The following is a 24984-nucleotide window of genomic DNA, read 5'->3' on the forward strand; positions in this document are numbered from 1 at the left end:
ACAGCTTGAAATGTGGACAAATATTTCTGAGTAGCACAAGAGAACATACTGCAGTTCAATAACTGTTTTTCATTCCACGTCACTTCTTGAAAACCATGCAGCAGGATCCAGAAGGGTGATTGTGATTTCATGGATGAAAATCTAAGGCAACGGGAAACGAACGCTGCTCTCTGTGCTTGGATATCTTCCTCAACCTGAACCAAAGCAGAATGTTAATAGGTTTCAAATTAACATTGTTTAGTTGTCCAAATACTTCTGAGTCTTTCCACGCAGCCTTGGCCAGCTGTGCAAATATAAATGATTTACCCACAGGGAGTATAACTTTCCTTTTATACACGAGCCCTGTGACAGACAAGCCAATGCAGCTAGAGTTCAGACCTTAGAAATAAAATACGTGGAGGGGGCACCCAATTTATCAGGACAATAGAAACTGCCAACCACAGATATGGAACCAGGGGGAGGGAATCTTTATAATTTATTCCATATACACATAAGATTGACTTTTTCACTTATTTTGGAGGGAGATAAGTGAAATGTAAAGATGGTGGTGAGGCTTTTATTTCTTCAAGATTTTGAATCATATTTCTTGAAGTGAAAGATATGATGACGATACGTCACTTTTTGCTGCTTCATTGAAAAGCCGTAAAGGAATACGTTTATATATTCCAGGGAGTTAGAAGAGACGATTGATATCGTTCACATTGATGTCTGTCAGAGTGGTCTGGCGCATGATGTAAAAGCTCATAAATTGGCAAATTGTCATATTAACCCTATTTTTAGAAACACAAACATTTCAACAATTACACATACAGTATTAATACAACTATTACCTCTGCTACTACTAATCCTAATCATAATAATACACACTAATAGAAAATAATTTTTAAAAAAAATGGAACTGCAAAAGCTCCTTGATGTTCATTAAAAGTGAATACCAAGACTTTGAGTATTTGACAACTCCAAGTACACAATGTCCAAGTTCGTCACAACCCACGCACGACAAGAGAGGGAGTTCAGAGTCCCCCAACGCAGAGCAACCAATTGTTTTTCCTGCTGTAAGCCCAGCTAATACTGTTTGTTTTTATGTAATAAAATTTATTCAGAATGGGTGTAATGGGCAAACAGGGCAGCTTGATTACTAACAGATTGGGGAGGTTCGAGGCAAATCTGTCTTCCAGAATCTGAACACAGGGGAACACCCCCACAACATATGAAAATAACTACCAGTTGCTTTTAAGAGAACAAATAGGGTCACACCTTACACTTTGTTTTTTTGTTGTGTGCTAGATGTTCATTTAACCTTTGGACAGAGCTTCGTGTTGCATGTATGAGGGTGGTATGAAACTTCTCTAGCCATTTTCAGACATGAACTTTGTCTTTCACATAAGAAGAATGCAGCAGGAGATTGTCCGGGACAGATGGAAAATCCCCCGGCACGTTAGGGTTGGGGTCTGGGTAGAGCATGCAGGAGGCAGGATATGACATATCAATCCTGCTGGGGAGATCACGTGTTTTCTTTTGTTGTCTTTCCAAGTTAACATCTTTGTCGGCATCTTCACCTTGAGGTATTAGTATTCTTATTTTTTCCACTTTCTCCATCTCCTGTTAGACATGTCATCAATGGGCCCACTGGCTTGCGGTGAATCCTTTGGAGACTCTCCTGCTGTATTGTCACATAAGCTTATAAAGACATCATCTGGAGTTTTTACCAGGGGGCTGACAGGAAAAACTCTGGAGCAAGTCCGGACACAAGAGTACATTTTAGGGCATTAACCCGAGGTTAGAGCAGGTTTGAAAGCAGTTTATATCCATCTCAAAGAATGACAATAAGCATATTTCTCAAATAAACATTTTCATTTTGTAACTTTTCCCCCGGGAAACAAATGTTATTCAGGTTTACTTCATAAATATAACAATGACAGACTTGCAAACAGCAGAGATCCACATCCTGTCTGTTCCAAAAAGCCACAGCAGTTAGTAAAGCCACCAAACCGTTCAGCCATACAGCCATGGTTCCTCTGTGTCCCCTCATTACCAGTCACACAGAAGGTCACACCGTCAACCCTGAAATCAATTCCCCTTATCTCCTCTTAACCCTTTTATAGCCACTATATGTGTTAAAATGTGACAGAATGAAAGTGCTTTTCTTGCCCCCTCTTCCTCTGCCCTTTCCCCCCCGTTATCAGGCTTTATAAGCTTTGAGATAGTGCGTTAAAGCTCAGACGCTTCCCAGAAGCCCCCTGTAGGTCCCCAAGGTCTGGTCAGGCAAATTGACAGCAGGCAGCCAACACAGGGTCACCTGGCACTGCCTATACACAGGCCTGGGAACAAGACGTCTCTTATCAAAACCACAGCGCGACACAGACCTGCTAACCAGCCTCACCTGATAACAGTGATACCCAACGAGCAGAGGAAGAGGAAGGGACTATAAAAAGGAGTTTAAAGGCAACAGTAAAATATGGAAAGGAAGAGTTACATCAAAGAGGGAGATTAACACAGACGGCTTTATCTGGGAAGAGTTTTCACACTTCAGAGATCGAACTGTGTTCCAAACCAAGATTTGTGTGTTTGTTACACTGTTAAACATTTGATCTGGCTAGTTACGGTTTCAAATCGCAATTTAGAGAGCGGACTAAAGACTGTATTATGTACATCCTATCATCATCACCTACATGGGCTGCGTCTACCTAAAATTGACATTGATTCGTTTGTAGATGTCTTGCGTCTATCATGGACGTGTTATCAGTTCAACTTTTATATTCCCTGACTTTTTTTAATCAAGTGCATAGAAAATAAACTAGTCATTATGTTTGAATGGAGAAAATGAATGAACAGGTTCACTTCTTTAATTTCGTTGCCACTATAACATCACTATTGGTTTTCTACCAGCAAAATGAACGTCCTCATCACTGATTACGAGCAATCCTGTGAACCACTTCTATTGTTTATAGCCACCTCAGCTTCCTGCAATTGATGTTCCGAACAATCCCCAAAAACTTTTGTTCGGATTAAATTTTGCCTACTGAAAAACGACTGAATGGTCCAGAAGTCCAAACCAAAGAAGGTCGGTGTTAAAGCGTCTTGATGCAAGTACAGACTTTCTACACGATCCCGTCCGGTGCAACAAACAAATGCTGCTCTTATTCTTCAACCACATTGAATAAGACATAAGGAGGCCTGCTGGGATTATTGTGTAGGTCTGGAAGCCAGACAGATTTCATGATGGGGTCCGTTGCAGTAAACCCTCATCATCATCACCAACCTACACTTTTAACAGCCCAGTTAAGCTTTGCACAAAAACCCTTATTAGCATCATGTCCATATAGCTCAGCGCCTGACATCCTGTACCTGAGTGTGTGTGAATCATGTGTAAATCCAGAAAATATGCTGCCCTCCATTTCTCTACCACCGCCACATAATAAATGCAGAGATGGTTGTTGCCTGTTTGACTGGTGTTGGGTGTTATGACCAAAGACAAAGAGGGTGAGTTGTCTGAAAAAGGGAGAGGTGGAGGAAAAACAGTGATTGGTCTCTGTATTATTCTCTTTGTCCTCTGGGAAACCCAATATCTGAAAAGCTGTCACACAGACAGACTGACATACACTTCCAGCTCAGATTTCAACGGCCAGCCAACATCTGAACAGCGGATTATCGCAGCTTCTTGACCATTATACACCTTTTGAATGGTCTTGATTCTCTCTTAATGGCCTCCATACATTTGTAAAGCGAGGAAGTGAAAGACATGGTTGCAAAAGAAGAAAAGGGAGGACCTTATTTCACATTCACCTCCCGAAACCTTTTCACTGCACAAACAGCTCTCAGACACAAAGCTGCTTTTGTCCGAGGAGTCTGGGGTTAACGGAGTCCTGTTAGCGTCCAGAGGTAAGGCCACCGGGAGCCTCCGTTCCTTCTCACACACACACTGACACAAATACTCCAGCAAAAAGGGGTCTCATTGAAATATTATTGTGTTCCAATTAACTATAATGTTTTATGTGTAAATGTTAAATTCACCTCCCCAAGATCAGCTTTGCTCCACAATAATACTTGTCCCTTAAACTGTTGAATTCTGGGCCAGTAATGCGGTAAAGGTTTCTCAGCCCTGTCAGATGTTGTGAAAAATGATGGTGTCTATTTATTCCTCCTCTTCTTTTAGTTCATTTGTGGTTGGAAAATGTTGCAATGAAGCACTATCACTAGCAAATGGTGAACACACATTTGGCTGGATTTGAGAATCGGATACAAACTCAGCCTGGGAAAAGATCGGTTTGTACAATTGAACATATGCACCTCAAAGCTAATGGTAACTGTTGTAACAGCATATGGAGACTCTTGGGGCCAATGTGGTATTGTTTTTCATATTAATATTGGCTTGGTCTGAAGGAACTTTTAATTTAAACCTTAACTCTAAACACAAATAATTACTCTGAAATATATTAGAATAAAACATTAGAATTTTCATACTCACATGGTCCTCATCAAGCCGTTTTAAAGATGAGAATTTTTGTCAGGAGAGGAGTAGAGAGGAGCCAAACTGCATGAGGTGCGAAATCCGCCCTATATTAGTCCTGTTTCTTCCCCCGATGAAAACAAATCCACCACTGTGCTTTGGCAACGAGAGTGAGTGAAACATAAAAGACCCTCGAGCTGTTGGAAACGCTCCACTGTGGGTTTGGCGAGTCACAAGTGAAAATCGGACTATTTTTCATGTGTCACTTTGTCCCTCTGAAGCACAGGACGAACTGATCTTATTTCACCAGCACTCACCATTCATTTCTGCTTTCATTCAAGAGTGGTGTGGCTCCTCAAAGTGTGCACTTAATCCTGCAGCGACAGAAACAAATGAGCTCTCGTTGAAAGTTTAATGGTTTTCTGTTGCACTACATCACAGTGTTTGGCAACACCTGCCTATATGAACACAACAGTGATCCTTATGTGTGTCGGTCAGGAGTGTTGCTTTGTGTAAGCAACACATGTTACATGTTAAACTCAGCTAACTAAACACTAAAGTCTGACAAAGGCTACATTCATCCTAATATGTTTTAAAATGATGTATTTAAACTAAAATTAATTGAAATGATCACACAAGTGTTTAATTTTGCCTTTCTCACTGCTGGTTGTGCGCTTTGAAACTAAAACGTAATAGTGTGGATGTGCCCTAACTTAAAAGTCATTTTCAGACATAGAGTCCAGACATTTTTCTGAGTTCATGTCTGAAAACTTGAAACAAGTTTGTCTTTATGAAAACCACAGGAGGAGATTGTCAGAGTCAGACGTGCTCACGACATCAGGAAAATGTCTGGAGCGTTCAGATGAGGGGGGGCACCTGGGTAGAGCATGCAGGACATGACATGTACATTTTGCAGTGGAAATAATGTGTATTTGTTGACAGATGGAGAGGGAGCTTGAAGATATGAAGACGATGATGAAAGTAAAGTAGAAGGACATTTTGATTTGAATAATATGGATTGTAGGTTTGTTTCATGTTAAGACTTTTAAAAAGAAAATGCTGACACTTAAGTTGTCTCTTTCTTTTCAGGAACTCTTGCAGACCTTGAAGACATTGTGGAGCAACTGAGAGAAGAATGAAAAGAAGTAGAGGAAAGAACGGAAGTAGAGAGAGAGAAAGAAAAGGAGGAGAGATGAAATGGAGGAAGATGTTCCCAAGTCTTTTCTTTGAACGCAGGAGCTTGTCACTAATCTCTTCTCTCATCCTTCCTCTCCCTCAACCATCCCTTCATCCCAACTCCCCCCACTCCCTTACTGCTCAATAGCCCTCCCTCCCTACCCTTCTCCTCCCCTCCTGCCCCCTTCTCTCCTTACTATTCTTATTCTTCACCCAAGAATTTCTTTTAGAATAAGTAACATAGACTTTTTATACAAGTTTTCACTTTTATCCCAGATGATGGTTTACATTTATAGTATGTGTAAGAACTAAAGATGTATATATCACATATCTTATAAAAAATCTCATCTAATCAAACCAGAACTCTCTGTATGAGGCTTGTGTATCTCGAGAACCTGCCTCACACTTTCCATGCGTATTCTTTGTGGTCCAAAGGAAAGGATATTTACGAGTTGAGTGTCTGTTCTGAACTTGCCTGTTGTAATGCTCTTCATACTAAAGAATTATTCCTTCTCATTAGTGAGTCCTCTGTATCTGATACATGGGCCAGTGCCTTTGTGAATATCCCTTTGAAATCCCAACTCTGCAGCCTCACTGATGAAGATACCAACACATTTCAGAGCAGGTGAAGCCTTTAGCTCCCCAGTGAAGATCGCTTTATTGAAACACATATTTCAGACCAGTAAAGGGCCTGAATTCCACAGTGGAAAACCAATAAGATCAGAAATTGAATTATGGGTAACCTTAGTTTGAAGGGGTGATGTGAAGCGGGACAGGGACAGACTCAGTCTGCATAGTCCATCCTCCCAGAACAAGTCGGCTTTCTCTCTCTCTCTCTCTCTCTCTCTCTCTCTCTCTCTCTCTCTCTCTCTCTCTCGCTGCACCTCCACGCTGTGGTGACTTAATGAGGACCAGAGCTTGGTTACAGTCGCTAATCAAAGCCAGCTCTGGAAACAGACCTTTAGCTGCCCGCTCATTTCTCTCCCTCACCTCCTGTTACTTTGTCTTTCCTCTACATCATCCATACCTCTCCTCTGCTCCATCCTTACCTGTTGCCGACTTGTCTTCCTGTTTTTCCCCTCTTCTGCCAGTCTTCTCCTTCATGTCCCACGTTCATTTGTCATCATCCACTGCGCTCTCCAGAGAACACCGGTGACGTACGAGTGTTGCTGATAGGGAGTCTGCAGGCGGCCTCAAGGATCACACAGACCATTAAGAACAGCAGAGGAGGGGAGCCAAATAACTCCATGTCAACCAACCACCATGTCAACACTCACACAAAATTATCAGAGAACATTCATAGCTTCACAAATCTGTTTACATCATACAAATACATATTTCTTCCTCATTAAATCACATTTTTGTATCTTTATATTCATCCCTGTTTCTCCTGGTTTGTCCTGGACCAGCATGTACCGTTATAGCCTACAGTTAGCTCGTAGCTACCTCAAACTCGAGGAGACAAGCGGACAAAATGTTTGAAAACATCCATGTAAAGGGAGGAACACAACAAACTTAATGAGGCATCTGGCGATACACGGGATAGTTAGTAAGCAGAAGTTTGCTCCATGTTTGACTTCTTGTGTGACTCCAAGCCAAGCACATCAGCCAGCAGTGTGGGCGTCCCTGGCCCCGGCGGTGGGGAGAGTTGATGACGACTTTGGGTAGTTTGGGAGTATTATATAGTGTTATTTAGCGTAATGTTATTGTAGTTGGGTTACATTTGATGTATTATTAGATTTTTACTTTATATTTATATTTATATTTTTCAAGAAAAAAGTACAGGTTCTGGCACCGGTACCATAATAAAAGTATTGATTTAGCAGTCGGAAAAAGTCCAAACGATATCCAACCCGACTTTGTATACCTATGGGTGCGACCGTTCATCCAGGCTCATGCAAGTGGATCAGTGCACAATCCCCTTCATGTTCATTTATGCCCTCATGAAAAATCACCCTGTGCTTCCCAGCTGGGGAATGACTTCAAAGACGCCACACAGGATGAATAGCATGTAACAATATCTTGTATTTGTCTGTGTGATAGAGGACAAGATCCTCTGTCTTCACTCCTCTGCTGGCCCTGTTTCCTCCCGCTGATTAATAGACCTCTGATTGCAGACTCAGACCTGCGCCCGGGCAGGCCACGCTGCTTGACTGCCTACTGTTACAGCCTGCTATGTTACAAAGAGCATACATAAAAGTGACAGTCAATGTTAAGCCGCCCTATTGACAGCTGTAGCCTTGACTCTCTTTAAATGCTCCAGTGTTTTATGTAGTGACCTGGACATGGGGCAGCAGTAAAGAGACAGCAGCTGGGGTGTTACGGCTCAGCGGAGGACTGAGAATAGAAAGATCTGGTGGGGGGGTGTTTGTCCTAAAAGCAGGGGGTGGAAAAGAGAAAGAGAAATTCCACGATAATTGATCAGTCTGGGGAACATGATACATGCAGTGCTCTTTGCAGGGACACGGACAATCATTGCTCCACATTAAGCTTTTACCGTAATTATTTTCAATCTGCACGTTTGGCTGAATTTTGAGGTGTGTTTTATATTTTCAGCCAAAATCATTTTTCTCTGTCTTATCATGCGCCTTGGATGAGCTTCTGATATTCCAAAATGTAAATACATCTCTCTGAGAGCCTGTAGATGGGTAGCAATTTGATATTTTTAGGGCCAGTTCATTTGTTATCACTGTTGTATTCTAGTGTTGTTGTATTATTGAATATTTAGGGCTGCTCTGCTCTGCCAGACGTAAACACCAAGGGGCCTTTCTTGCAGACTGAACAGGAAGAAACGGGTGTCAAGAGGACAGATACCTTATGGGTTCACTTTCAAACCTGGAACTATTACTATGGTAATAAAATTATATTGTTATCAGGTGTAAAACCTCAGAACAACTGCAGACTCCATCTTTTTGATCCTATGATAACGAGACAACACTGACACAGAAAGAGTAAATGTATCTGCAAAACTAATACGAATATGTTTGAATTTTTTTGGTTTTGAACAAAACTATGAGACTCTACATGGTGATTTATGTCCTAGTGTCTCTCAGCTGTTTCGGGCACCTCCTCACCTGTTTCAGCATCTCTCAGAAACATTACATGGCCACATACCAGCCCGATGACAGACAGGATCAATGGGCAGAAAAATATTTGACACTTAGGAATGAATAATGAAACATTAACAGGCTCCATGTGTATTTTTAAGAGTTATTCGTTTTATCACCCAAATGGATCAGGGTTTAAGGCCCAGCCAAAAACATCAACTGTGTGATGGATCTTTGAATAATCTGAGATCCAAAGAAGCAAAGGGAAACAAAAGAGGAGTAGGAAAAAGACAGAGGGGAATAAACAGAGAAAGGGATTGTGTGTCAGTGCCTTTGTCAGCGATTAAACATGTGGTCGGGAGTAAAGCACGGGGCCATATTGTTTGTGTTGTGGTTTTTTTAAGTTTCAGTGACAAAATAAACAGCAGGAGTTTTTGCTTGTGAGAAAATGTGTGTTTGCGTATGTGTATCTGTCATCGTTTTTAGCATGTGTTTATGAATACGGTTGCCACACAGTAACAACCATGTGGACGGACGTGTCTATATACAAGTTCAAGGTTCACGGCTTCCAGCTTATGCAGAATTGGGAAACTTCTGTAAACGTACGCTGTAAAGTTCAATTTCCAGACTCATCTTTTTCTAAACTTTTGAAGAGTGTATCACAAGCCGCTATAACTCATTAATAAACCTAACCTAAGAAAATTGATGATACACCGCTACAGCATTCCCTCGATTTACGATAACCTGCCTGCACAGCTACGGTACATCATCGGTCTCGACTTCAAAACGGCGTTTCAGCAGTGTTACCATGCGTTGTCTGTTTCTCGGCTCCTCCTGGGCAACATCACAAAGCCAGCTGAGGGTTTTTTGTTCCCGTGGCCGGACAGCGCCAGGTGTCAAACCCTGCGGATCTTCCAGCGTCCTTTACCAGCAAGCTCCACACCAGCTGTGGTTCATGTGGCTCGATTCCGGCATAAGCTCACAGCTGAAACCATAAAAGTAGCATAACTGGCATTTGGTTCTCATCCAAATTTATAGTGTAATGTAAAATCCCTCGAGTTCCTGGGGAAATACCTTTCTTTTTTATCATCAAAAGACAAAATCTTACTCTTCTGTTTGGTATTAATATGCCATCAGCTCCAGTATCGTGCCTGAAGTAACAATATCAGGATTTTGTGCGTTGCAACTGAAAATTTGAATCTTATGTGGTTCACAAACCTGTTAGTAGGACAATGTGTTAAATCAAAAGTTGACATTACTAAATCATATGCTGTTTTCAGACATGCACATTCACAAGAAATTTCCCAGAGGTGCCTTATGTGGGATTGCAAATGTCCAAGTCATTTGCTCTGGACATTCTGTGGAGTTAAATTCCCGCCAGCCCCCTTATAAAAATTATGCAGAATGTCTGAGTGAGCCCATGTGTGAACACAGCAGGATATTGTCCAGAGAATTCATTGCAATGACATTTCAAATGTGCAATGAACAAAAAACAAACAAACCCCAAAATAGAACAAAACAAAAAGATTACAAATATCCCAGGATAAAAAAGGGAAGTGTAAAACGTGTAGAAGAAGATGTCAACTTTGAACGATAATGAGATTCGAGAGCTTTCGATGATAAGGGCCAGCACCAGTATCGATATGGTGTAAAAGAAAATAAAAAGGGATTCGTGCAGTGGAATTTATACATCATGTCCTGCCTCCTGCGTGCTCTACCCAGATGCCACCCCTCACCTGAACTTTCCCAACATTTTCCTGTTGTTGTGAACGTGTCTGACCCAGAGAAAGGCCTTACCCAATCGTCTGGACATTTTCCGGAGTTACGGTATTGGAGAGAAAGAATTAGCAATGGCTGCGAGGGAACTGTGGAGACAGTGCCAGCTAAGAATAAAAAAAAGGTAAGACCTTTTCCAGGAAACAGAGAGAAATTGTGCCATGATATTTGACCTGAAGGTTTAATTAGAGCACATAAAATAAGCACATAAACTGAGGCAGGGAATGTCTTGTAATGTCTGTATTTGCAGGAGCTTGAAACCCACAAGTGATTATAAGGCTATTGTCCAAAGCATTGTGTCTTCTTTGACTCGACATCTATGGCTAAAGACTTAGTTGACAGGCCATTGAGGTGGTCCATATGTCTGTGTGAAGGCACAGGGCTCGTGATTCTCTGGAGGATGTGGAGGAAACCAGACAAAGGCTCGGCCAGCAGACCCCGAGACCCATAGAGCCTCAATGGAGCAGTGGCAGATCCCCCACTGGGACCAGTTGCCTGTACCTCCTCGAACCAAAGTCTGATCTAAGGAAAACTGGCCACGCCACCATAATATGTTCAACCATCCATACCCCTGCCCCCCTCGGTCACATGGTCTCTCTTTAAAGGTGAATAGTAGTTAAGGAATGTTTCACAGCCTATTGGCATGTCACGGATTCATGGTTTGTCATCATCGTGGACAGAATGGAGATTGATTGGAAATGGGGTGTTACTGTTATGGAACAATATGAAGTCATATGAGCTTTTGGAATATTTAGATAGGAAAAGGATGTTTTTTTAACTGTTTTTGAATGTGTTGTTATGACGAGACTGCTTGAGGTGTGTAGGTGGGATTCATATGTTTCATTGGATGACAGGGTTTGTCTCAAAATTAAAGATCTGATAAAAATAGGTGAAAAAATGCATCATACATATCAAACTTTTGACTCTTGAATCAACCTTAACAGGACACTACAGAATATGCTGTACAGTATATTTTGTTATATCATGATAATGTCTAAAGTTCATAGCAACACGACAATAATCACAGTGTTTTGCTTGGGACACACACCATTTTCATGCTAACGTGCCATGCTAGCTATCAGTATAATGCGTTTTTTTAAACACAATTGCAAAACGCTGTGCTCAACTTTTGCTTTACACAGCGAGAGCAATGCAACGCAACAGAACAACAATGCAGTTCTGCAACGCATGACGTCAACCCACTCAAAGTGAATGGGCAGCATTGCCATTAACTCAAACGTATATATGTGAGTGAAGCATTTTTCTTGTTTGTAGAAATCTGTTTCATTTTAATCTGCTGTTTTCTTTTGCTTGTCATCACACATGTATTAACATGCAATGCCCATAAGGCAAATTCAAAAACAATTAGAAATGAAACAGAAACAGAAAGAAAACATAGAAACAGAAAAAGGGTTGATCGGCTTTGGCTTGTCTGAAACATTTTCAAGATTTTCGGATTGCTAAAGAAAACGTGGAGGAAACCTGCTATGCCTTCGGAGCTTCAGAGGAAAACCAGACAAGTGATTTACACTAGCGGTCAAAAAAGCACTTTCAGTGTTCTTTGAGCGTACAGTCAGAAATTACTCAGGCAGAGAGCAGGAGATGGACCCCTGGAGCGAGACCTCCCAAAACAGACAGATGGCCCACAGAACCCTGCACCACAAATCAGATACTACAGACAGGTGTGAGCAAACAGGTAGCGCATACTGTGCATGTGAATCACTTCCACCACTGTCAATGGGAAGACATCATGGAAACACACATGCCAACTGAAAAAACAAGAAACTTTTATTTGTTTTAAAGAAGACACTCCGGGTGATACTTTTATTTGAACGATTCCTGGTAACGAGAGTGTTTTATTGTGGGAAAATGCAGAATGAGAACTTGCTAATGCAACAAAGAATGAAACAATTGAGCAAGAAGATGTGCTGCCAAATCTGCTTATGCAACCACACCACTACAGTCCATTCACCTCAGCAAACGAAAGTAAATCTCACTGATTGCAGCAGAAATGTTGAAATACTTGGATGGGCTCTGACTTCTCTCCCATGACATGTCGCAGGATGGCCCCCATTTATATCTATCACATATCTTGTGTGTGTGTGCATGTATGTGTGTGCATGTGTGGGTGTTCAAGACAAATTACTTCCATTTGGGGGTTTTTGCTTGCGAAAACCGCATACTTTTGTTTTTTGTGTGCAGGCTCACACAGGTTTGGCAAGGGAGTAGAAGAGAGGACGTGGGGTGTGTATTGTGGTGACATGCCAGGCATCCTGTGTGAGAGCGAGCAGGTTGAGGAGCTGTTGTGAACCTCTGATGTCACCTTTCACTCCCAGCTGAGAGACCCTTACTCAAATACATGGGCTTTTATGCTGCGCTCTTCACCCCATTGCTTGTTCTACCTTTCTCTTTCTCAGTCTGTCTCTCGCACACACACACACACTCGACATCAGCCTTTGTGGTCTGTGAGAGAAGTCAATATGTGTCCATTGAGCTGTCAGCTGATGCTCCTCTGCTCCGTCTGGTCTCCATGGCGTCATCTATAACAACTGACATCCAAACTGTCGGCACAGTATGGAGCAAAAACATCAGACGCCAAATGATAAACATGCACAGACTAACACATAAGTTTTAATTGTGAAATCACTTCATAATCAACATTAATGATCCCTCCACGGGAGACGTATTGTGTGTATAATTATCTGTAGGCTACTTTACTCATGATGGTGGCAAGATGTAGTAAATCACGAGCGCCAAACTCTGTTATTCTCCTTGAAGTACCCTTTTCTATTTCTCACTCATTTTCATGATAAAGTGAGCTGTCAGCAGGTGGTTTGCTTTCCCACAGCTGCGTGATGTGAGAATATGTTTGCAAGAAATGAAAAAGAACGGAAAATACCAAAACCAATCGCTTATGCACATTATCAACGTGGTTCTGTGCACGCAAAATACATCCTCACTCTGCAGTATGTGCAAGCTTTTGTTATCTGCAGAGTAAAGGGATTTCAGAATATACCAACGCTACATCCAAACTTCCACGTTTCAGTTTTAAAATGCATCACTGTTGCTATGGTCACACCTGTTCCACACTACTCCGGAGAATTTGAGCGGCTAAAACGGAAGCGTTTGGAAACGATGAAGCTGTCACTCACATATGCTTCCTGATTGGTTCTTATCACACACGACTCAACGACCAGCAGTGACGGCAAATCGTTGTAAACACTTGCTGCCATTAACAGTTCCATCGTGTCGTCGATAAACAAATCCTTCGTCTTACTTTTCACCATTATTGTCAGGTTTTAGTAATTTCGGTAACGAAGCAACCAACTGCCAAGTGGACAATCAGCCTCCTGTTTACATTGGCACAAACGTGCCCCAGTGTACGTGAACTTTCAGGTGTGTTCCATGGACAGGGGATTATTACTGATGCGGAGCTAAAATTCTCATGTGGACAGAAATCGTTTTAGTTTTGAAATCGCTTTTGAAATGTAAATGTATTTATATGGATGGAGCCTTATACTGTGGAACTGCATTCAGTCCACTTGTGTGTATTTGGCAAAAACAATTATTTATACCGTAAATATTTCAGGTAACAAAGCAGTAAAGTATGTGATCAGAGCTAAAAACAAAGATTGTTTATGGTTTAGGATAAACTTCTGACATGCACACACACACTGAAATTACACATTTACTCACACACGTACACTGGGGTGTTTGCTCTGGAAGATGAAAGCCAAACGTCTGGAAACTGACTTCACATCTGCATTCTGTTAAATACGCTAATAATACCCGCAAACACAACACTGAGGGTGCACACTCTCTCTCTCTCACACACACACACACACACACACACACACACACACACACACACACACACACACACACACATTGGAAATGCTCAGCAGGCTGTATAAATTGTATTGTGATAAACTGAAACTGAGAAAAGCTCTACTCCTTTCCATGAAGTCACGAGTTGTGAGGTGTGCGATGTGTTGTGGTGTGTTTGATGTGTGTGTGTGTGTGTGTGTGTGTGTGTGTGTGTGTGTGTTGTGTCTACATCTCCACTGTCTATTAACTAGAACCATCAATGTAACTAAACACTTGATGCTCGTGTGAGTCATCTCCAGTTACACTTTTGGCTTTTAATTAATTTTGGCCAATGAAGCCCCCGAGAAGACAAACCATGACTAAAAACAAACACATGCACTAAAACGTCTCCTGTTTCTTTTCATAGCCTCAGAATCAGCCAGGAGGAACATGTAGAGCCGAGGAAACTGTGTCCAGAGTTTGCCTGGTGGGCAAATTATGTGTTTCTTATTAGGGTTAAATAAAATAATAAAAGAAGCACAAAAATAAAAAATTAAATTAAATCGGTTTCTTTTGAAGTTTGCTCGCCAAAAATATTCCACAACACACAGCTATGCAAAAATTGCTGTGTGTGTGTGTATTGTATCAGTATTACTAGTGTTGTGGGGACCTAAATCTGTTTAGAAAGGCACATTGTGGGGACATAAGCAGATAAAGGCACATTTGGTTAACGCTGTCTCTCTCTCTTTCTCTCTCTCTCTCTCTCTCTCTCTCTCTGTCACACACTCTCTCTCTCTCTCTCTCTCTCTCTCTCTCTCTCTCTCTCTCTCTCTCTCTCTCTCTCTCTTTTTGCGTGTGTGTGTGTGTGTGTGAGATTGATGGTTTGATGCGTTTCTATTGAGCGCTGTGCGTAACTTGGCTGCCTGGTCAAGCCTATCAGAAATCACCCCAATGAAACAGGAAACAAGAATTTTATTTTTCAAAATAAGAGCATCAACAAAACAAAGTCGTGGAGCTGTGGAAACAAAGTGAACAATCGCTGATAGATTTTGTGAACTCCACATTTTGTACTTAAAACATCTGTTTTGTTTGTTTGCAACTTTCTACAATTCATCCCTTCGTGAGAATCAGATTTCAAAAAGGCATGTTCCTTTGGGGCTTTTATTTTGTCAACCCGCACAAGAAGTGGCTGTGTTTTCCTGGGTGGTTTGACACTGGAGTTTAATTTAACTCTCCTGCAGCGTGGTCCCATCAGTCACATCTCCTCTGGACTTTACTGAGAGCAGGACCAACCCTCAGCGGCATTAACGCAGAATGGATGTGAAAGTGTTGGCACTCGTGGCTGCGCTCACTGTGGTGACATATGCGCCTCCAGCTCAAGGTATGGACATGTTTTGGCTGTTTCGCTTGTTGGATCCGCTATATTTAGACTTTTATTTGCAGCTTTCGGTGTAAAATAACACCAGAATTACATGTAACTTATAAAATACTATTTTAGTTGCTGACTTGTAAAGATTAATTTCTATTCATGTGTCAAAAATGTCATGAAAGTTTGCGTAAAAATGCACAACTGGAAAGGAATGTTAGATCCGCTTTTCCATTTCACAAATGTCTTTTTGTACTTAATTAAAACCATAATGGACTTTTGTGAATATTATACTATGTTTCCTTTTATCCTATTTAAAAAAAATCTAAATCAAAGTTTCCCGTCCAAACAATTTCTAGACAACTCAGTTAAAAAGCCCAATTTCTATTTACATGCAATTAAAATACTTTTACATTTAAATTGAACATTCTTCTTCTTTCTTTTAATTCATTTTATTTATTTTTTCATTATCATTACCACATTGGATTATTGTGTGTGAGCTGGTTCTTCAGAGGGGAAAAACAAAAACAACTGGCTGCACATGTGTTTTCTTGCTTGCTTGTAATGAAATTCCACTTCTTCACTGATCAACGTGTGTATTTGTTCTGCCCTTTGTTTTCATTACGCGCAAATGAGGCAGCAATAAGACAAAGCGCCGGGTAGTCTTCACGGCGACACCAATCACACAACTTGAAGGTGTCGCTGCTTTTATTATGGTAATAGATTGAGCCCAGGTGTAAAATAAATAATTAGCATCGAGTTTAATCTACTTCTGACCATCTGTTAGTGAGACCTCCTGCGCTCCATTACTTTCACTTTAAGACCCTTTCTTAAGGGTTTCTTGTCCCGATTGACCTCCTCCAAAAAATGGTGTATAGCTTTTTAATTTCACGTTTGATTTTCCGCCGATGTAAACTGTGGGTTTCTCAAATAGAGAGTAAAGAAAAGAAAACATAATCCTATTTATTTTTCCACATTGCTCAACTGTGTACAAACCTGCAAGCTGAGGTTGTAATGGAAACTTTGAACATCCATCATGAAGTTTTAAGGACCACACAGTTGTGTATATGACTGAAAGAATTTTTGTGTTTGTGGGATCTGCAAATGCTGATATAAATATAAGAAAATGTTTCTGTGCGAGTTTGGATAAAGAAAGAAAGAAATCAGTAATTATTTGGGGGGTTTACCCAAAATCACAAATTGCAATTTGTCTCATATAGGGTTTAACAATCTGTATGAGGCTCAACATCCTTAACTAGGATGAGGAAAAAGAAAGAAAGAAAGAAAGTTAAAAAATGTGATTTTGATTGAATTGTTGGCTCCAGCCACGAGCTAACCCAAGATGAGTGTTTAAATCTGACAGCTGTGCAGTGTGCGGGCTGTTTGGATGTATGGACACATTTCTGTAGAATTGTAGTGGCTCTGCACGCAATGTCAAAGATAATATGGAATATGGATTTATCTGCTTGCTACATCATTACATTTTGACCTAATTTGATTGTTGAAATAATAATAATGGTTAATCTTACTCTTATCATATATTATGTAGTATGTCAGTTACCGCGGGAGATTATTACCTTCATATAATCTATTATTTATTTTATTCTTATGAAACATGCTTTGCTTTAAATATTGCTTTGTGTAACTGATACTTAAATGTTTTTTTTGTCTCTTAGCAAAGCCCATCAGCCTGGTGGAGAGATGCTATTGCCGCTCGACAGTTAACAACCTTCCACGGAGCTACATCCGAGAGCTCAGGTTCATCAACACGCCCAACTGCCCCTTCCAAGTCATGTGAGTATTGGTTTTCATACTGATATCAATGTGTGGCGCTCACACAAACACGCAGAGGTGCACGCTTTCTATCCCGGCACTTAAAAATCAGACAGGGTCCCCCCTCGTTGGACATTTCTCACCATCAATCTCGGCGAGGTGACAGGTTAGAGAAAGGAGTTGTGAATGTGTGTGTACACACACACGCCCCTCTCTCACTCTGCCTCATACACATCCACAGAAAGCAGGACATTTTTACTGTCACATCCACAGGAAGTGCTCCGTCTAAGGAAGGTGGAAATTGGATGCAGTTTTGTTTTCAGCATGAAAGCAAGAGTTGCGGGTTCTCTAATTGGGTGTGCTTCTCATTTGCTTGTCACACAGTGTTTCCTCTGCATACTGTGCTTACAAACTTTCGGTCTGATCCCATTCATTGTTTTGGCCTGTACTGGCTGAATTTACAGATGGGAGTGTGCAGCAGCAGCAGCAGCAGCAGCAGCCGCAATGCACTGTGGTTGATCACAATGGACAGTAAAAACTAAAAGTATAGAGTAGGAAATACAACTGGGAGGATTAACAACTACACGTACAGGGAAAGTGTTAAACAGATTTTAGGGGAAAACAGGGCGCCTACATCCTGTAAATAACCACCGGGGTATGCTGGATTTAAAATGTAGCCTGCAGCCATAGGTTGATGGATGGACTCCTCAGCCTTCATGTACTCACATTTTTACTGCACATTAATTAGATCGCTCAATCAGGGCTGATCTTTGAGAGACAGTACCTGAATGCACACATGTTATACATGAATAAATGCAACAGCTTCACAAACACGGGGAAGAGTCATTGGTCATCATCAAACTCTGATACACTCCTGTGAAAAAGCTCCCCATATGTGTCGAAGTGGCGAGTTGGTGTTAATTCAGGCTCATTGATAACAGCGTGTCGACATAGTGTCACGCTGAGTAATTCACCCTTTTATCTTCAGCTCTGCTATAATGTGGGAAACTTCTCTTTTTTTCTGATCAGTGCCAAGCTGAAGTCAAGCAAAGAGGTGTGTGTGAACCCAGAGGTCCGCTGGCTGAAGCAGTACATGAGGAACGCTATCAACAAGTGAGTGCGCATAAATCAGATTGTGTGGATGGTGTGCTTGCAGCAACAAGTGCTCCTGTTGTCTCCGACCACTCGTCTGAAGCCCTACAAGATCACGTCCACTCTATAGACATTTAAAGTAGAGCAGTGCAGAGACACAAAAAGTGCATATGCGCATTTGGGCATCTATCAATGGACCATTGTGAGAGTGACAGCTCATGATTGCCCAACTTTATATCGTAGCCCAAACTGGTAACATGCTGATACATGATCAGCTGGGAGTAGAGGCGGATTTCACTTTCGCACACAAACTGTGGGTTTGATGTGGGATGATCCCACATTTAATATGTTCTCAGTGTAATGTTGTTTCACCACTGTTAGTACAATACCCTTGTCTGAAAATGCAGTTTTACTGAACATACACTTGTGCTTCACTTGGAGTTGTTTTAATATGACACAAGAGGAAAGAATTGTGCAACTTTATACAAATACCTTCCTCCTCTACTCATGGACGTTAAAGCAGCTAAACATCCAAAAGTCCACAGCAATGTTCACTGTCTCCTTCCTGCCCTGAAGAACGAGGCACTTTTCTGAAAAAACCCTATGGCACCGTGAAGTTTATGGAAGGGATCAAGTTTCCATTCTTAAATCTGTGCAGTCATATACGGACCCCCTCAGCGGCCAGATAAAACAAACTGTGTCCTGGGATCTGGAGGTAGATAAAGATTAGTAAAAAAGTGGATCTCCTGAGCTTCCCATGTGAGGAACCTAAACGAATGCAGAATGCTCATCAGTCCTCTGCGCTCCAGCTCGTGACGTGCACTCTCAGCGCCTGCAGACTGATCCGCCCACAGTCCTGCGGTCAGACTGTCTGTCTTGAGTCTGATTGTGGAGCGTTGACTTGTCAAGGTGTGAACAGTCCTCTGCATAACAAAACAGCTCATGCAGAGAGTCGATGGCGCTCATTCACAATGGATCAGGCCTTATGTGTTTCCAATTAGGGACAAATTTATTTACAATGTGTAAAAACGCACACGATTGTAACGCTGCACTTAAGTTTAGTAAACAAAACCGTGATTACTCTTTTTTTTCAAATCAGTTGAAATGGGACTCGGCATTTAAACCAGAGTCAACATTTAAAGTGCCCACCCACGATCAAGCGTTTGTGTTGCAAACGTGTGCACATCACTGTGCAGCTGCTGCAGATGAGCACTCTGTAAAATTACATCTTTAGACGCCTGATTTATCCAAACAAGTAATTTTTTCATTGACCAGAATTGAACTCAGAAGTTTCCGAAAACAAAACCTGGCAGCCGCTAATTGAATAAAAACACAGGAGTTAGAAATCGCCAACTAACTAAAGGTGGACTGAATAATTTTCTAAATATGAATGTAGAATAAAATCAACCAACCACCAAAATCAGCAACAATTATAGGTCGAAATATTTTGGCTTTGTAAACGTTAAGCAGCTGCTTTCATTTGACAAGAAATATATATAAAGTCCGACTTTTGGCACTTTCCCTTTGTAACCTTGGCATCCAGTCATGGCTGAACAAATACTCATTAATTTTTCACTTGGTGTTTATTAGTTACAAGTTAACAGCAAGAGTTTGTCCAAGTGGATATGATGCAAAACCTTATTTTTGTCACTTTGCCAAACATATTTGTTTTATAATCTGTTCTTCTTGTTTTTAATGAATTAGACAGAAAGCAACCAACTGTGTTATAGTCAGCCCCAAATATGTTTTGACGTTGTTGTCTTCACATCTATTTTGCATTATGATCAAACTCATAACACGTTTTTCTCTTCTTTCCAGGATGAAGAAAAACAAGAAGGCCAACTGAAATAAAAATCCTGCAGAGATCCTCCTGATTCACCACTGAGGATTTGGACCATCCTGAGATCATCTGGTATGTTGTACAGCACTTATCCCGGCCGCCAGGCTGACGCGGCCATTTGCATGGAACGAATCTACGACCCCTTCACCGTGAACACCGATCCTCCAGCCTCCGCCACCGTCTGTCACCATCACCACTTTCACCACTTTATAGAGGTCATAGATGTTATTAGTGTGAAGTGCAATTATATCTGTGAGTGTATGTTTTTCTCAATATAATGTATATACTTTCTTGTTAATGGACTTCAACAGTAAAGAGCTATTTTTGGAGATATCTCTCGTTCCTCTGGCCTTTCTGTCATTTAGGGTAAAGGACCTATACCTCAGGGTTGGGTCTGAGTTTAAAGGGGAGAGTTGTAGGTTAGTGGGAAGACCAACAAACACGAGGCAAAAGTCTGACTTGCAAGTAGCAGAGAACTGGAGCCTGCTGAGCCGAGAGAAAACTGATTTATCTTAACTAAACCTAACCTAAACATGAGATCCAGTAATTCTGATTGCCTCTGATTTTTTAAATTTACAAATTATTCAACAAGAGTGTTTGGATTCTCATCTAAAAACTGAGGAACACAGTGGCGGAGTCGTATTTCATGTTTTAAGTTAATTGGGAGCATGGAATTTCAGCGGGGGGCCAGCTACCCCCAGAATGATTATATACGACGTACACAAGATCCTAGTAAAAATGGCAATTACAATGTTTTTGTGATGGAAATTAGGATGCCAAAAAGGGCCCGAGCATTTCCTGAGCCGGTCTGTCGCTGTGGTTATGCGATCCTGTGTTTTTTTGCAGTCTTAGAGAAACGCGTGAGCATCTGGATCCCAAGTACGTTTAATGTAGGAGCCAATAAATCAAAATATGCTGGAATCCTAAATCTGTGTCAGTCAACCAATCACAGTCAGTGTCAAAAAAAGATGAACTCTGATTGAAATAACCTCTTAGTATGAATGTCCATTTGAAAGAAAGGTGTACAGCAATTTTGAAAAAAAGTTACAGGTTCAATAGTTAAAACTCCAGGCTGTGTTTTTCTACAGCAGAGAAAGTAGCATCAGTACTGATAACAAACACATGTACCTAGATGTGACTACCTACAACTGTCATGCAGATAGCAACGCACTTTATATCTGATGTATTAATGTTTTAACAACAAAAATTTACTATTACTCACTAAGTCTGATCGTTAAATTCTGTCTTCAGTCTTTATTTTTATGTCTATCTTGCTCTTTCCTGTTCTTTTCTCTTTTTTTTTTGATCAATGAATGTGCAGCTGCATTTAGGGAAATATGTTCATCCATTCCTCCAAATCTCCCCCTCATATGTGAAATGAATATGATACAAATGTTTTATTTTTGTACTCTTTTATGCATTTATATATTCAGTGCAACATTTTTAAATGAAGGAATTGTACTCTCACAATCGAGCCATAAACAGTCTACGTTTAACCGTAAAAGTTGTCAGTAAAAAAAAAAAAAGGAAATCTTTAAAATGTTATAGCTACTCTTTTAATATATGATGTATGTTATGAGTATTTTCATAAATATATATATATATGTATACACGTTTATTCGGCTTGGGGACTCCCTCATTTTATAGTCAGTGTAACGCAGGCTTTTCCAGAGCCAACACACACAGCTGGAGGAATCTTACTGTACCAGCGGGTCAGAGGGTAAATCTGAAGCTTTGATGTGAGAACATGTGTTTAGCTTTACTCACAAGGGCAAATGAAAGGCAAGGACAATGATCCTGCCTGCGATTTAACTATTAACTCAACAAGCGGCCATTAGGAAAACATTAGGGCTGAAAAGGGATGAACTTTTAACTTCCCTCTGAGGGCATTATGTGGGGCGGAGCACGGTAGTATATGTGGCTCGCTGATTGAGACATAAGGGGGGGAGATAAACGGCACTGAGTGGCAGCACGCAACTGGTTTTGCGACATTTACTGACCAGCTTTGAAGTCCAGTTTAAACGTGATAAAAAGCGGAGTCAGGAGGAGATAGAGCCATTGATTTGTCCCAATTTGGAATGGAAATGAATCACATACTGTATAACCACTGTATGACCTGATTGTGTTAAACTGTGTTAAATGTGGGTATCACTGCGGGAATATGCAGGTAGCAACACGTACTTTCCTCCCCTGCAATGTTAAGATTGAGCAGCTTTTGTTGTGTGTGACAGTTTTATCAGTCACACAGAAGACAGAGCTTCACATCTCTACCACTGTAAAGCATTTAAGACAATTGTTCACTGAGAATATTTCAATTAAACTTTATACGACAAATAGCTCACATGTCATTTGCATTCTATCTTATATATAATAATGCTATGTATAATAATAATAAAATAATATGTTACTACACACTAATCATCACTGACTTATGTGTGGTTTCAACTAATGAAAAGCAGTTGTAATAGTCATTGTTTTCTTGGGATCACTGCCAACACACACTACTTAATGCAGGTGGCGTCACCAAACCTATGAAGCCTGACGTGTAATAAAAGGCGATGTAAAAAGTTTAACTTGATATTTTATGTGCACGTTACATATACCTGCCAGTAGAAACCACTAGAAAAAATGCAGGAAATCTTTGAAAAGCTAGTAAAGCCAAGTCTTTTATATGAAACGTGATGTGCGTGAGAGACAATAAACAGCGAATGTAAACATATAAAGAAGTCTCCTTTAATCAGGAGGCTTTGCAGAGTAAACGAGATGTTTTAAAGCACTAATACCTCTGCACACTGAGTTTACTGAAGTGTAACTGAAAACATGATTAAATGTGTTATTGGCAGATTCACACGACTGATCTTCCTCAATGCCATGTCGGTGCTTGAGGCAAACTGGGCACTACGCCTACATAAACATATCCCAGATCTGTTCACACCAGCGTGCTTCACACCTTCATCACCAAACCTGAGAGACAAGTCATCCTCCTCTGGCTCAAGGAAAATCCGGGAAAAAGCTACATTCTGAAGCGAGACCTTAGTTAAAAAGTTCATTAAAGTCAGCGTCACAAGGCTAGTTTTTATAATACTGTGGATAAAAATAATGAAACCTGAAGGTTTGTCAGCGCCATGAGCTGTACAGTCGTCACTGCACTGGTTTGCTGGAAGGCTGAGGAATGTATGGACAGGACCAAACATATGAAATTCATATTCAGCGTTGCCTTCAAGACTCAGCTGGGGTTTAGGGTTCAGCCGCAATGTCACCGAAAAAAACTGACACCTTGACAGATGAATAAAGATTTGTCGTGTGAAATGCAACAGAATGACACGTAAGTGAGTGAAGAGAGGAGCGAATGTGCTCGTTTCACTTGCACTGCATGTTGCCTCCATCTTGGAGCGTAAGGGCTCCCAGATGTGCAGCCAGTGAAATTCCACTTAGTGGTTATTCATCATGAAAATATAAAAATTGAACGTGCATGTGTGTTTGTGTGCACGTGTGCGTGCGTGAGAGGGTAACAGGGGTCATAGAAAGCCACTTCAAGAAGGTCCCAGTGAATATTGCTCTCCCCGGTCAGACCAGTTTTTAATAAAAGCTACAAGGTGGTAAAGTTAAACTGGGGTTACTTTTAATATGTGTGTGCATATATGTGTGCGTGTCTGACATCACTTCCTCACTCTACTCCATGGCCATTAACTTTGCTGTAGCCTACCTTTAGCCACTCTGGCAGCTGCACACTGCAATTTCAGGGCCCTTAAAATGTCACCACCATAAAAGCCGAGGCATCATGAGCACTGCCCTGCGGAGCATGTTAGGTGGTCGAAACGCAGGAACCTACTCGTCACCGGGGTTTGACCATGGAGGAGTAGAATGGCGCAACACGACAGTAATCAGTAGGAGGGAAATGAAAAGTATCAGGCCAGTTGTTGTGCAGCTGTGATCTGAAACTTGTGAATTGTTTGAACTGGCAGAACGAGGATGTGACTGCACACAGATCTGGTGTTATTCAATGCTTTGTGGTTCACTGGAAGTCTGATTATATTTGTTTCTGCTCTGTGAAAATACTCTGGTTTGCTTGATGTAAACTTCTTTCACCCCAAAGTCACATGATGCAAAACATTGTATTGAAATGATGTAGTGGTGTTGCTCTGCTGGATGTTTGCAAATCATCTCTCCAGTTCTGTAGCATTTCCCGAGCCTATTAACAAGGGACCTGGTACTAGTTTTGCATGAAAACATTTGATCCCCCCCAAAAGGAAACTTGACATTTGCTGTTTAACCCCCTCAACAATTAGCCATGAGCACCAGGTCAGCTACTGCAGAGCAGACACTCAGCTGTCATGTGGCACTGATTGATCTTTGGGTTTCTTTCCTGTTTGAAGGGTTGTTTCAACAAAGATTGAGATCTAAAACTAGAAACCTTAGCCTGAGAGATAACAACATAATAATAATGTGATATTTTACCAATGTTTAATGCTGTCTGCAAAGCTCTCCTTTCCCAGATATGAAACGCCATACTAGACGCTTTCAGACATGAACGCCAGAAAACATCCGCACAAGTGTTCTCCAGACGTTGCTTTTCATGTATGAATAACACAGCAGGAGATTCTCTGGGCAAACGCATTCACAACATCAGAAATATCTCCGGATTGTTCAGACGAGG

At 41.1% G+C, this 24984-nt stretch overlaps 1 protein-coding gene across 1 annotated transcript; it reads left to right on the forward strand.

The window, feature by feature from the left end:
- The first annotated feature begins 15500 nt into the window (after positions 1–15500).
- cxcl12a (chemokine (C-X-C motif) ligand 12a (stromal cell-derived factor 1)) lies at positions 15501–22663 on the forward strand. Its single transcript, XM_035173213.2, has 4 exons — positions 15501–15637; positions 17299–17416; positions 18425–18508; positions 20306–22663. The coding sequence occupies exons 1-4, from the start codon at positions 15571–15573 to the stop codon at positions 20331–20333; spliced, it is 297 nt and encodes a 98-aa protein (XP_035029104.1). The 5' UTR covers positions 15501–15570; the 3' UTR covers positions 20334–22663.
- The last annotated feature ends 2321 nt before the right edge of the window (positions 22664–24984 follow it).

This window comes from Hippoglossus stenolepis, chromosome 12 (genome assembly GCF_022539355.2).
Source record: "Hippoglossus stenolepis isolate QCI-W04-F060 chromosome 12, HSTE1.2, whole genome shotgun sequence".
Lineage (NCBI taxonomy): Eukaryota > Metazoa > Chordata > Actinopteri > Pleuronectiformes > Pleuronectidae > Hippoglossus > Hippoglossus stenolepis.

Coding starts and splice junctions, on each gene's coding strand:
- cxcl12a (XM_035173213.2), top strand. CDS start 15,571: ATGGATGTGAAAGTGTTGGCACTCGTGGCTGCGCTCACTGTGGTGACA. Junction 15,638..17,298: donor ATATGCGCCTCCAGCTCAAG/GTATGGACATGT, acceptor TTTGTCTCTTAG/CAAAGCCCATCAGCCTGGTG. Junction 17,417..18,424: donor AACTGCCCCTTCCAAGTCAT/GTGAGTATTGGT, acceptor TTTTCTGATCAG/TGCCAAGCTGAAGTCAAGCA.